The sequence below is a fragment of the Harmonia axyridis genome, chromosome 3 (assembly GCF_914767665.1).
Source record: "Harmonia axyridis chromosome 3, icHarAxyr1.1, whole genome shotgun sequence".
Classification (NCBI taxonomy): domain Eukaryota; kingdom Metazoa; phylum Arthropoda; class Insecta; order Coleoptera; family Coccinellidae; genus Harmonia; species Harmonia axyridis.
Genome location: NC_059503.1, coordinates 7,761,402 through 7,776,228, shown reverse-complemented (window position 1 = coordinate 7,776,228; position 14,827 = coordinate 7,761,402). Strand labels below are relative to the sequence as shown.

Genomic DNA, 14,827 nt, shown 5'->3' with positions numbered 1-14,827 from the left:
AAGTATTACCTGAAAGATACATAGTTTCACTTTTATGACTTTTTATGGAATGAAATTCTGCTCGTAGTGCAGATCTCAAAAAGAACCCACCTACTGCACCTGAATATCTTCTCCAATCATCCAATCAATGGAAAATTAGGACAGAAACGTCTTCTTCTCCAATCAACCCATCTAATTGCACAATTTTGTTTGAGTGGGTTTTCCTAACTGAAGCCGCATCTTCATCAGATCCTATTCAACTGTGAGCACTCGGTAGAATTATAAGACAAATGTCAGAAAATTGACCTTGGTAAATGGAGAGGACATAGTTGAGAACGGTTTTAATTGAAAGGCACAATATCACACATGATGTATCGTTTTCAGTTGAATGGCTTCCAATTGAAGATCTATTACTTATTCATCGAATCGAATTGGAAATATTTTTAGGGTATGCTTAGGTCAACGATTTGGGACGAGATACACTGGAGAAATGTTACAAGTTCATTTGAGGGAGCTTTCAAATGTTTATATAATCTTGGTGAAGAAAAAATATTAGAGCAAGGGACAATAACACATAACTCGATTTCACCTAAAATGTGGGAAGTATTGAAGTTAATAAGCAGCTTTTAAGGATATCACAGAACTATATATGTGGTCTCAAAGGGCCTAATAAACATCCCACACAGCATGGAACATTTGTCAAATATTTATGACATAATTGCAGGCAATATTTCATGAATTTTCAGTGAAATATTTATGAAATAATGCTATGTCCTATTTTTTCCATGTTACTTTTATATAATATTTCGGAAATATTGATTTTTCTCATGATATATTGGTGTACAACTTTGCTTCCGCCGTTTTGTAATAGATGGCTGTAGTGGTAAGTGGTAGTCGAAATAAATATGTAGATCGTTGTCAAACAATAAGCTCAGCCAAATTCTCGTTATTTCCGGGAGGTTAATTATCTGCTTTAATATGAAGCAATCTGCAGCTGAGGCTCATTGAATGCTCTCAGATTCCCATGGTGAGGCCACTATTAGTGAAAGAACATGCCGAGAGTAGTTTCAAGGCTTCAAGAACGGTAATTTTGATGTCGAAGATAAGCATGGCGGTGGAAGAGAGAAGGTTTTCGAAGAAACAGAATTGGAGGCATTATTTGATCAAGACTCGTGTCAAACGCAACAAGAATTGGCAGGAACATTAGGAGTGACGCACCAAGCCATTTCAAAACGCCTGAAAGTCATGAGAATGATTCAGAAATAAGGAAATTGGGTACCGTACGAGTTGAAGCCGAGAGATATCGAACGGCGTTTGTTTGCTTATGAACAGCTGCTTTCAAGGCAAAGACGGAAGGGATTTCCGCATCGCATTGTGAGACGAAAAATAGCTTCATTACGATAATCCCAAAAGCAGAAAACCTTGAGGATATCCCGGCCATGCTTCCACGTCGACGTCCAAACCAAATATTCACGGTTCCAAGGTCATGCTCAGTATTCGGTGGGACCAGCTCGGCGTAGTGTATTATGAGTTGTTGAAACCGACTGAAACAATCACAGGCCATCATTATCGAACGCAATTAATGCGTTTGAGGCGAGCATCGAAAAAAAAACGGCCACAATACAACGAAAAATATGATAAAGTGATTTTACAGCATGACTATGCTCGACCCCGTGTTGCGAAAGTGGTCAAGACATACTTGGAAACGTGTTCGAAAATTTTTATGCATACTGCCGGTAATAGGTTTGCAGAACGAGTGCTGAAAAAACTTCTGGACGCCACCGGTAGACTATTTTATATGACGTCTGCCAGAAAAAGCCCTGCCAACTATTGTCATTTGTCTGCATTCCACAATAATTGTTTCATCAGCTGTTTCATCAACTGGAAAAGAAGATCGTCTCCCCAATAACATTTTCTTCCACTGAAGAGAATTGAAACAATTGAGCGTGCAATAGACAAGGGTAAGATCTGGATGTGATGAAAAATTCAATTGCTCGAAAAATGGAAAAAAGACTCGACAACTTCATTCAATATGTAAAAGAACGATGAGCATTATTGCATAAGACTGTACGAATATGAGAACTCTGAATACGAGGGAGGAAAGCCAACAATTGAAAGAAAAATTCGAGAAAAACTTGGCGACAGAAGCTTTCAAGCGTTCGTTTATTTCATTTCTGGAGTCTTGTAGACCACATAACGACGATAAAATCAAATAAGTTCACAATATAATTTTGAATGACCGTAAAGTGAAGTTGATCGAGATAGCAGACATTGTGAAGATATCATCTGAACGTGTACATCCATATCATTCACGAATATTTGTACATGCTGTCTGCAAAATAGTTGCCGCGCGAGCCCACAATCGATCAAAAGCATCAACGTGTTAATGATTCTGAGCCGTGTTTGAAGCTGTTTAAGTGCAATAAACCTGAATTTTTGCGTCGACATGTGACAATGGATGAAACATGGCTTCATAATTCCACTCCGGAGTCCAATCGACAGTCAGCTGAGTGGATGAAACACGATGAACCGAATCCGAAGCGAGGAAAAACACAACAGTCAGCTGGCAAGGTTATGGCATCAGTATTCTTGAATGCGCAAGGTATAATATTCATTGATTACCTCCAAAAGGGCCAGACCATCAACAGCGATTATTATATAGCTTTATTGGATCGTTTAAAGGATGAAATCGTTAAAAAACGGCCCTATTTGAAGAAAAAAAGGTGCTGTTCCATCAAGACAATGCGCCGTGTCACAAATAAATGAAAACAATGGCAAAATTGCATGAATTGGGCTTCAAATTGCTTCTGCATCCACCGTATTCGCCAGATCTGGCCCCAGCGACTTTTTCCTGTTCTCAGACCTCAAAAGAATGCTCGCTGGAAAGAAATTTAGCGCCAATGAAGAAGTATCATTGGAGCTAAATTTCTTTCCAGCGAGCATTCTTTTGAAGTCTGAGAACAGGAAAAAGTCGCTGGGGGCCAGATCTTGCCGAAACTGAGGCCTATTTTGAAGTGAAACACGTAAATCGTACTACAAAAATGTTATCGAAAAGTTGGAAGATCGCTATAATCGCTGTATAGCCCTCGAAGGCAAATATGTTGAATAATAAAATCGAATTTTCCAAAAAAATGTGTTTTACTATGGTAGATCGGGGACTTTTCAATTGGCCTGTTAGACATCGTCATGAAATGATAGAGCGCTCAAAAGACCATGCAACTTCATCAAATATGGAGAAGAACGAGGAACACTATTGCATGAGACTGTGCAGATAGTAGAACTTTGGAGATACGTGGGAGGAAAGCCAACAATCGGAGGAAAAATCGATTACGTTGAGGAAGTTCCCGCCAAATGAACGAATGACGTGGAGATATTCATGAATGGGTAACGATAACCCGTGACTGAGGCAAATTAACGAGCCAATAAGTCGATGCGAAACTGTACAGACAATGAAAAGCGATAAAACCGAACTTTGTGGAACAAAGTGCATCGGATTTACTCAGAAATATTCGTGATTTTCCAGACTGGGGACTGTAAACTAGGAACTTTATTTGGCGCCTTTTCGTTTTGATTCGCAATTGGCATTCCTGATGTTTTGACAGATGCAATCCCCAAGGTCAACAAAGGACAAATATCAACTAGCCATTATTAAAACTATAATAAACGATCTGTACTGATGTAAATTGAGTGACAAGTTCAAGTTAGCGTTTCAAAAATGTTTAGATTTGAATTAACGGATTGGAATCTTCAAAGATGAGAAACTTTTTCTTGGGTTTTTCATTCACTATATTTTTTGGAACAAATTTGTGCATTATTTTTAGCGCTCGTTTATCGAAATATCGCTCTTTCATTTCATCATTCATTTGGTGGTAATGGAGTAGTCCGGCCTAAACCAGTGGCGGATCTAGGATTTCAGGTTGCGTGCCCTACGCTCATCTTTGGATCCGCCACTGGCCTAAACCTAATGATTCTCGAATTGAACAATCTAAATGTATCATGTATGTTGAACATGACGGGTGAAGGACGTGCTACCGAACGTGCGGAAATTATTTGCAGAACTTGTAAAAGAAAAGTAGTTTCTTTTGTGAAATGTGTTAATTGTGACAGTTACTATCATAGTGGGTGTGCTAAAAAGTTAAAATTACCCCGGATTGGGGAAAAACTCACAAAATGCTGCACGAATTCAGACTTCGAAGACGATAAAACCGATGGTTTTTTCGAAGCCCTTGAAAATTTATCAACTTCTTCTGATAACAAAATCGACATAAATATATTCAAATATGTCATAAGGCAGAAGAATGTGCTAATCAATGAACTAAATAATAAGATTAAATTGTTGAATCAGATGCTCGATATCACATCGCAACAGATGAGGTCGGAGTTTCCCAAAAAAAATGGGGATTCCTTTACACGTTTCATCGGAAGATACGGGATTGTCGAAATACTCATCTCCAGTGGCGGGGCCAGCTCCGGTTTCCGAGGAAGATTCAAATCTGATTTCAGACAAGACTGGTCAAAATAGCGAATGTGCTAAAATAGATTCCAAATCTAAAGTTCAACAATCTAAAGACAAAACTGAATCATCTTCCAATAAAAACAACGATTGGCACAAAGTGACTCACAAGAAGAACACGAATCATCGTAAGTTCAGACCTTCTCTGGTTGTTGGAAGTTACGACGGAACCTCAGACGTTTCTGGAATTGAGAGGAGGATTGCTTTTCACGTGTCCAATCTGAAACCTGAAACCACTATTGACAATATTCGATCATTTCTGAACAAAAATTTCAAAGATGTGGGATGTGAAGCCATCAAGTCAAAGCGGCCAAATGAATATGCCTCCTTCAAGGTAACTATGCTAAGAAGTGAGAAAGAAAAGGCACTTGATGCAACCAATTGGCCTAATAATGCATCGGTCAGATATTTTTTCCACCGGAAAGTAGAAAACCAACCGATCTGCTTTCCGGGAGGCAGTACAGTGTTAGTCTCTTAGAACTAAATGTACAAGGGTTGCTCAATAAGTTCAACAATCTTGAGGTTCTGTTGGAAGATTTGGAGCCTCATATCATAAGTCTGGTGGAACATTGGTGTGATGAGACTGCACTGGAATCCGTGGCTGTTCCTGGTTTTGAGCTTGCTGCTTCGTATTGCCGTCCGAGCAGGATTCATGGTGGTTCGATGCTGCTTGTTCGGAGGGGTCTCCAGGCTGTGGATCTGGATCTTGGGAGATTTTCTGTGGAGATGCACTGCGAACTGTGTGCTTTGAGATTGAATATCGGTGCCTCTGTAGTGTGTGTAATTAGTGTCTACAGACCTCCTTCAGGTGATGTTGGGATATTTTTAGATATTTTAGGGCATGTTCTGCAGGTTTGTAGTAGTCTTAGCCCTGTAATATTTGTTTGTGGTGATTTTAATATAAATTATCTTGACGAATCTTGTAACCATAGGAAGATGCTATATGACTTAATTAGTAGTTTTAACTTGAAGATAACTTGCCTGCAGCCAACTAGAATTTCTGTCGATGGTAGGGGTAATAGATCTGAATCTAAAATAGACTATATTTTGACCACTGTTGATGCAAGTGACTTCACGCCGACTGTTTTCGAGGGCAATATTGCCGATCATATGGCATTTTTGTTGAGGTGTACATTTCGCGGCGATCCACCTCCACCGGTCGCTTATGCATGTCGTAGAATAAGAGATATTTCGACGAGCAATTTGTTAAATTTGCAGTTCAATAGTGGTTCCGGGAACTTTGACGAAATCTATCTTATAAACGAGTTGGATGTTTGCTTTGATTCCTTCTCAAATATTGTGACTTGGCTTGTGGATAAATATTGTCCCATAAGATCAATCAGACGTGCGTCAAGTAATCTTTACCGTTGGATCACACCAGAAATTCGTCGAGCCAGTGTAAACTTAAAGTACTTGCATTGGGTCAGACTGAACATGCACACACAAGAAGCTGCGAACACCTACAAGAGAGCTAAGTCCGATTATAGTGCATTACTAAGACAAGCCAAGTACAGTTATAATACCAATCTCATTGAATGTTCTAGTAATAAAAACAAAACGGTTTGGAATTTAGTTAAAACTATTACTGGACGCGAAAATTTGAGTTCAAAAAAAAATTAATTTGAATGTCAATGACGTTACTCTATCGGAACCGCAAGAAGTCGCAAATGCTTTTGGCACTTATTTTTCATCAGTGGTAGTTTCTACGCTCGATGAATATTTCGGACCCGTTCGGTCATTGTCTTGCACATCTAAGATGGTGTCAAACGGAACTTTTTTTTTCTATCCAGTTAGCGAGGAGGAAGTAATTTCGACAATTACGAACTTAAATAATAAAAGTAGTACTGGACTGGATCACTTGTCTACGAGAGTAGTAAAAGCTATGAGCTCAGCTATCGCAAGACCACTTGCACATATCATGAATTTGTCAGTTGCTTCCGGTAGGTTCCCGACGAGGTTAAAGATCGCAGCTGTAACGCCAATTCACAAAAAGAATGCTATTGATGATATAACAAATTATAGACCGATTTCAGTACTGAGCGTGTTTTCTAAGATCATTGAAAGGATTGTTCATAACAGAATAATGAATTATTTAAATAAATTCGATATTATCTGTAAAAATCAACACGGTTTCAGAGTAGGACGATCTACTCAGACGGCAGCAGGTGAATTTGTCCAGTGTGTCTATGAACGTTTAGACGAGGGATTGTTTGTAGCGGGATTATTTTTTGACCTCGCGCGTGCTTTCGAGAGTCTTGGCCTTGGTTTTGTTCGGACCAAGTTGTATGATTTGGGCTTCCGGGGTGTCTTTTTAGACTGGATAATGTGTTATCTCTCGGGAAGATCATTTTATGTGAGAGTTGAGGGCTCATCCTCGGAGAGATTTCCTGTTGATGTTGGGGTTCCTCAGGGCTCCGTGTTGGGACCTCTCATTTTTTCACTTTTTATTAATGACTTACCTAAATACGTTGGGGCATCCTTTTTAGTATTGTTTGCTGATGACACGTCTATGGTGGTTACGGCACGGAGCGTTGAGGAGCTTACTGTTAATTGCGGCCTGATCATGCGTGACTTTTGTTCCTGGTGTCATTTGAATAATCTAATGGTGAATATATCCAAGACGGAATGCTTATTTTTCAAATGTAGTAATCGCTCGAATCATCCTTTGACCATTAAATATGATCATGAAACATTAACCTCAAAGTCCGTCACTAAATTTTTGGGTGTCTATGTCGATGGCGGACTCAGATGGAGCGATCATGTAGATAACCTCAGCAAAAAGTTGAGCAAATCATACTTTGCTATAAACAGAGTGAAAAATTCTCTTCCTTTGACATCCTTATTTAATGTTTATTACAGCCTGGTATACAGTAACATCAGTTATAACATTATTTTGTGGGGAAATTCGACAGATGCCGGCCGTATTTTCATTGCGCAAAAGCGCATTATTCGCATGATGCTCGGTCTGGGTCCGCTTGAGTCATGCAGACCCGCCTTCTTAAAATATAGAATTTTGCCTCTCCCTTGTATATTTATCTTGAGTTGTCTGATATACGTTAGAGATAACATTTCCCTGATGTCAAAATTTTCGGATCATCACAGTTATGGCACCAGGAATGATGATATGTTGTGCTTCCCTAGGCATAGAACTTCCAAGTTCGAGAATTCTCCACTGTACCAGGGCATTAAGTTTTTTAATCACCTTCCCAAAAATGTTAAACGCCTGGACTCTCGAGGGTACAAAAAAACTGTTAAGTCAATGCTTTTGAAAAAATGTTTTTATAGTGTTGCTGAATTTCTGAATGACAAACTGTCCTGATGTCAAATTTCTTTCTTTTTTTGTATTTGTATTTATATTATCTGTATATTGTACTTTTATATATCTACATATTTATTTATTAGTGCCAGTATATGTCGCATTATATTGTATTTAATTGACTTATCTCATACATAATTTGTCCTAAGAGATTCAATAAATTATTTATTTATTTATTTAAAAGATTGAATTTTCAGGGTAGGTTTGTTAACAGCCTAAATCTGAGTATGGTTTCCTTCCATGACAATTCAAATTTTGGTTTTCCTAATTATTTCAGAGCGTGTTAAAAGAAAGCCTTACAGACAGAGAGACAATGAATTTTGAGGGAAGCGTAAAACTAGTGGGTAAAAGTTCCTTGAACAATGATGAAGGTAACTGATATTTGATGACTCTGCACCAGTGGCGGATCAAGGTACTGTTTGGATTGAGTGATAGATATGAAATTCTCATATGACAAGAGTAAATTATGAATATATTTCCAATAGACACACAAAATAATGAAAACTAATGATGTAATGATTTGGTATGTCGATGAAATAAAAATATATTCAGTAACAGTATCTGCCCAATCATATAAATAATAATAAAGGAAACAAACAACATTCTGCATATGCAGAAACCAAATAAAAACACATTTCCGAAAGGGATATACAAGGTAAAAATAAGGTATCATAAAAATAAGATAAGTCGACTTAACATAACAAAAATAGTGAAAACGAACAAAAAGATCATCCGCATATCGAAAAAAAAAATCAGTTGGATCAAATGCGTTTACTTCATATTTTCAGTCACTGGTATTTGTTCATATTTGATCTGCACATTTACTTTTCAATAGCGAGATTCTTATCAAAATTCCCACATTGAAAAGTTTTAATATTAATCTCACCACAAAATTTCGATAAACTGTTCAAGAATTCATTGTTTTACCTCTTCATAGAAATCATGCAACTCTTTCTCACACACATTTTCAGAACTCACTCTGTTTCTTGGCTTCCGTCATAATAAAAATTCTCGAGAAACTTTGTGTCTACTTTGTTTTTTTTTGTCTGGTAATCAACTCTCACCGAGTGATTATGAACAGAAAACTATTGTACGTTTATACATCAAGACCCATCAATTATCACTGGTGATAACCACAATTCTTCGCAGTAAATTGAAAATTACATGAAAATTTGCCATTGTTATGCAATAAGACACATTCGATATTTCCTGGAAAGACGATCAAAACCGAGAGTAAAGTCACATCTGGTAATATTTGCGGTGGCCGCCACTACCAATTATGGGATTACAAGTTGGAGGAAACTAGAAATTGAAATTTGAGGAATCACGAATATTCCTGATATTATGTAGTTTGAACAGGGTTGAGTGTATATTTACATTTTCATGTCCACTATTGAATGCTTTATTCTACTAGAAAAATTAGGTTGACCTATGAAAATCCTACTAAGGTTATGGAGTGAATACTTCTACAGTAGCAACGTTAGTCATATGGAGTATAAATGAAAATTACACAGAACATCTCAAACAATAAATTTTCTTTTGAAAGACCATATGTGGAACACTAGATTTGTCTCAAAAGTCATCTGCCTCAATTCAGAAACAGCCTGTATTATTCTAGTAAGACGTGCGGAATTAAATGACTATGGTACCTTCAACGTGGGTCGATTTATATCTAGTCAAGTAACGGGTGTTTTTTTCCGAGGTATATAACTTTAAGTTGGCATAACTGTTCAAGATGGCGACCGATTTGACAACTGTCAAGTGATTTATTCTCAGTTTGGTTTGGCAATTCATCATGAATAGACTCACGCCTGAACAACGCTTGCAATTAGTGCAATTTTATTTCGAAAATAATGGTTCTGTGCGGAATACGTATCGCGCACTACGTCCATTAGCGATGAAGCGCACTTCTGGTTGAATGGCTACGTCAACAAACAAAACTGCCGCATTTGGAGTGAAGCTTATCCTCAAGTGTAAGTCGAAACACCGTTACATCCAGAAAAACTGACTGTTTGGTGCGCTTTATGGGCTGGTGGAATCATTGGTCCGTACTTCTTCAAAAACGATGATGGCCAGAACGTTACAGTCAATGGTGATCGGTAAAGAGCCATGATTACTAACTTTTTCATTCCTGAATTGAACAACCATGATGTCCAGGAGCTGTGGTTCCAACAAGACGGCGCAACATGTCACACAGCTCGTGCCACAATCGATTTATTGAAAGACACGTTTGGTTACCGCCTAATTTCACGTTTTGGATCTGTGAATTGGCCTCCAAGATCTTGTGATTTAACACCGCTAGACTACTTTCTGTGGGGCTATGTAAAGTCATTGGTCTATGCGGATAAGCCACAAACCCTTGACCATTTGGAAGACAACATTCGCCGTGTTATTGCCGATATACGGCCACAAATGTTGGAAAAAGTCATCGAAAATTGGACGTCCAGATTGGACTACATCCGAGCCAGACGTGGCGGTCATATGCCAGAAATCATATTTGAAATGTAATGCCACAAGATTATCTTGCGGATAAATAAAATTTATGTCAATCGTATAATCCATCGCTGTTTTATTGCAATTTAAATTCTATAGCTCTAAAAAAACACCCTTTATAAATATTAAACTGGGTGAGTTTTTGAAAACTTGCCATGGGTTTCAATATTATAGTTGACACTTTAAAACAATCGCCATTTATATTTACTACACAGTTGAATCTAGTTTTTATTTGAAGGACAATTTGAATAAACAGAATGGCCGTTATTGCAGCGATGAAAATAAACCTGTTTACCAGGAAGGATATACGCAGTACCATGAACGTTTGAGCTACAATATTTGTTAATAAAATTATAGATCTTGAAGGTAATTTGAATAGTAAGGCATACCTAAAAACTTTAAAGGACATTATAGAACCCTCAATTATGGAAGAAATTGGAAGTCGAGTATATGAACAGGCAAATCCAGTATTTACAGGAAATCTGATTCATTTTCAACAGGTTAGTGCTCCCCCCTGCGTTGTGCCTGTTCTGTTGAGGTTTGTTGCTCACTACCCTAATCAATGGATTGAAACAGGAGGGGCCATCGAATGGCCACCCAAATTACCTTTAATTTCTCCTCTCGATTTTTTTGTGGGAACACTAGAAATCTGTTGTATATCGGGATCCTTCAGCGACAAAAGAAATTACTGCCGAGACACTTGGAAATGTGCAAAAAACGAAACATATTATATAATTGTCTAGATCAAATTATTTTGAATTTTTTTTATAAAAGTTACTATTTTCATATATCAACATAAATAAAAATTCATGACTGGTCTTACATTTCAAGTATTATTCAAATAACCGCGAATGCTTAATTTTTTTGCCTTTTATCATTGTGAAGTATTCTTTACGAGTTCTTGAATGATGTATCACAAGTAGGGGGTTTTCTTTGAAATTTCTTGTTTTGGGGTGGCCAGAGCACAAAGGGTTGACTGGGGTAAGTGTATAAAGGTGTAATTATTGTTTCCCCTCTGTACTATTGACATATTGTCAACTGTTTCTTTATACTCACCTCTTATAACTTCGAAGATATACCAATGGCATATTCTTAAAACTCACCCTGTATACGAATAATGTAAATGTTTAGTTATCATAATGCTGTTCGATTTGATTTTTGTTTTGTTATATATCCCGATTTTTCGATTCCTCTGTGAGACTTTTCAGGAGGTTTTACACAGCTTGCTCATCAGATTAAATAATTTATTTAATAATTTTATAATATGAAAATGTAAATATTACTTCCTACTACTTTCAGCTTGAATATTTTAATTGTACTAGACACTCAATAAAAACTGAATTATTATGAATATCATTTCAAGCCTCAAGAATTCAGATTAAGTTGAAATGATCAAATACAGACAGATAAATAGATAGATAAATAGAAAACAACCGCTCGGTATTCAAAAAAGATATACGAAACTTTAGGTAAAGTAAAGGTTTAAAACTATTATCGATATAAAACCCATAGCAAACGCGTCGAATTTTGATAAATTCTTCAAAATATCTGAAAAATTGTAAAATCAATTTGAACCCATTTAGATAACTTGTGAGTATTTAAATTAAATATGTACGTGTTTTCGTTATCTTCAATAGGTACTGACCATGATTTGTGCGCATGTCAGACTTTTAATTGAATATAGAAAGTTGTATATATAAATATTTTTTAATATATTTGTATGTATATATGTAGGAAAAAAATGATTATTGTGGAATACTCAATTAGGGTTTGACTTTCTCTGATTTTTCGCTAGAATTTCATTCTAAAATATGGCATATTGGTGGATATTTTTTCGAAAGAATTGTAATGGATATAATGAAGGATATTTGATGATTTGTTTCACTATTTTATCAACATTAATCGTTAAATATTAATTATATAAAAATGATAATAAAAATATTGTAATATTCTTTCATATTACCATTTTCCATTAATGTTTCGCTTTTCGAAAAGCACCGAATATTGCCGAAAAATACACCTAGGTGTTTATGTATGAACGTGGCCAGTCATCATCAACAATAACACGTTGTATACAGAAAACGAAGTCAGAACTGCATCGATTGCAAATTCTGCACGTCTATACCCAATTGAATAAATGGGGAAAACCGTGGAAAGTCGTAATTTGCAATTTTCATCGGACTTACCGCGAATAACGTGCTGTTTTTGAGGGAACTCATCGTTATACATGTCTTATTCTGCGGCTTGAAGAAATTTTGAAACTCTCTGTATGATATCATGTCACTGACTGGATTTGGCGTGGTCCTGAACAAAATGAACGGATTAGGGGGAAAATGCGCGTGCGCGGAGTATTACGCCGGCCGCTCTGAGAGAACGGTGTTGGATTGGAAAAGTGCCGGGAAAAATCGTGGGAAATTCGCCTGGTTTTAGGCCGATAGGGGTATTGTTAGTTAGTGAGGGCGAATGGCCTGATTTGATGTGATCGAAATTTTCTTTAGTTCGGGAGAAATATCATTGTTTTTTGACGATTGCAATTTTTGTTTTTTTTTGTTAGAAATTTTTTGCTGAAAATAATAATTTTTTCTAGAATCGTTCATGAATGCCTACTTCCTCGTGGAAAATTCGGAACACAATATTGTGGGGCGAACAGGACACAATGTTGTCAGTTTTTTGATATTTGTCATTATCTTTGCGAGAGTAGCTTTTGAGAAAATTATTTTTCACCTTATTCGAAAACTTCCACATTGTAATTTTTTTACAGTTGATTAAATGAATTCTTAGCAAAACTGTATAAATTAATTTATTATTTTATTTCTATTATGGCAACATATAGGGCCACCTAAACATTGTTATTGGGTAATTGGAAAATTTGAAAGTCACCAATTAGATCTGTCAAAACTTGTTTGATTGAATCATCAGTTTCCAAATTTACCACCATCCCTGCATGTGTGAAGGCCTAAGTTTATTTCTTACCATGAAAAATAGAACTGCCAACTTTGTGTTGGGTTGGAAAAGTGCCGGGAAAAATCGTGGGAAATTCGCCTAGTTTTTAGGCCGATAGGGGTATTGTGAGGTGAGGGCGAATGGCCTGATTTGATGTGATCGAAATTTTCTTCAGTTTGGGAGGGAAAATTATTGTTTTTGACGATTACAATTTTTGTTTTTTTTTGTTGGAAATTTTTTGCCAGAAATAATAAATTTTTTTTGAATCGTTCATGAATGCCTACTTCCTCATAGGAAAATCGGACCACAAAATGTGCAAAACCAGTATTCTGATCTAATTCTATGCAACGAACTTTCCCGGAAAAGTTATTTTTTCGACCTCTTCCTTCAAAATTTATCTCTACTTGTTTTTATACAGGGTGATTCACCGCGATGGTCTATAAGACGTTTATGGAAAACTAATCATAATTTTGTGCTGAAAGTTCGCATATTGTGGTTTGAGACAATGATCTTTCTTCCTTAAATATTCTCAGACCTCTATAACTTCCGGTCATACCGGAACTTTTTTATTTCAAATGGCAAAACGGTTCATGAGCTGATGGGATTCTTATATAAGTATTTTCGAGAAAACCTTTTTTATTTTCGATTCTGTCAATACGGAGCATTGTACGACTGTTTGTGGTTCAAACTAAAAATGCCCAAAGTGTTAATGAGAAGATCATGAACAACTATTATTATATACTGACATACTACATCATTCCACACCATTTAGAAAATTACACTTGAAATTTACACGTTGAGTGATTCTTAGCTTGTGCAGTAAGTGGCTCATCATCCAAGACTTTCAGATCATATAAATTCAAATTTATTCTTACGGCTATGAAACTTTACATAAGTTTTTGAATTTTTAATGTAGATATGATATGATCAATTTATTTCGTCATTCATAATATTGAATGAATTGAATTTCTAAGGCGTTCCTATGGGTACTGTCATTTCTATTAACTCGAAATGATAATCTCATTAAACTAGAAAAAAAAACGGTAAGAGTAAATGTCATTCTAAAACTGAAAAATTAGGAGAAATGCAAAGAAAACTTGGTCTGATCTGAGTTGCTGAATGGCGAATGCGCTATGAATTCAGTCTTTACTTTTATCCTTCAATATCAAGTTCATATCTGTCACTTTCTAACGTGTGTTTTTTTTCGAGGTATACAACTTTAAGTTGGCATTACTGTTCAAGAAGGCGACCGATTAAACAGCTGTCAAATGATTTATTCCCAGTTTGGTTTGGCAATTCATCATGAATAGACTCACGCCTGAACAACGCTTGCAAATAGTGCAATTTCATTTCGAAAATAATGGTTCTGTACGGAATACGTATCGCGCACTACGTCCATTAGCGATGAGGCACACTACTGGTTGAATGGCTACGTCAACAAACAAAACTGCCACATTTGGAGTGAAGCTAATCCTCAAGTGTATGTCACACCGTTACATCCAGAAAAACTGACTGTTTGGTGCGCTTTATGGGCTGGTGGAATCATTCGTCCGTACTTCTTCAAAAACGAGGATGGCCAGAAC

The 14,827-nt window shown here is 36.7% G+C and overlaps 1 protein-coding gene across 2 annotated transcripts in view; it reads right to left on the bottom strand.

Moving 5' to 3' along the window:
- Positions 1-12,617, bottom strand: part of LOC123676107 (b(0,+)-type amino acid transporter 1) — a 32,036-nt gene extending 19,419 nt beyond the window's left edge. The window contains exon 1 of one of the 2 annotated variants that reach the window (XM_045611806.1): positions 12,488-12,617. In XM_045611806.1, coding sequence (XP_045467762.1) covers positions 12,488-12,530 — 43 coding nt within the window. In that variant the 5' untranslated portion in view covers positions 12,531-12,617. Of the gene's footprint in view, positions 1-8,786; positions 8,824-12,487 lie in introns of those variants that run through there. The other variant, XM_045611808.1, reaches the window with a different exon arrangement.
- Between the last annotated feature and the right edge of the window lie 2,210 nt (positions 12,618-14,827).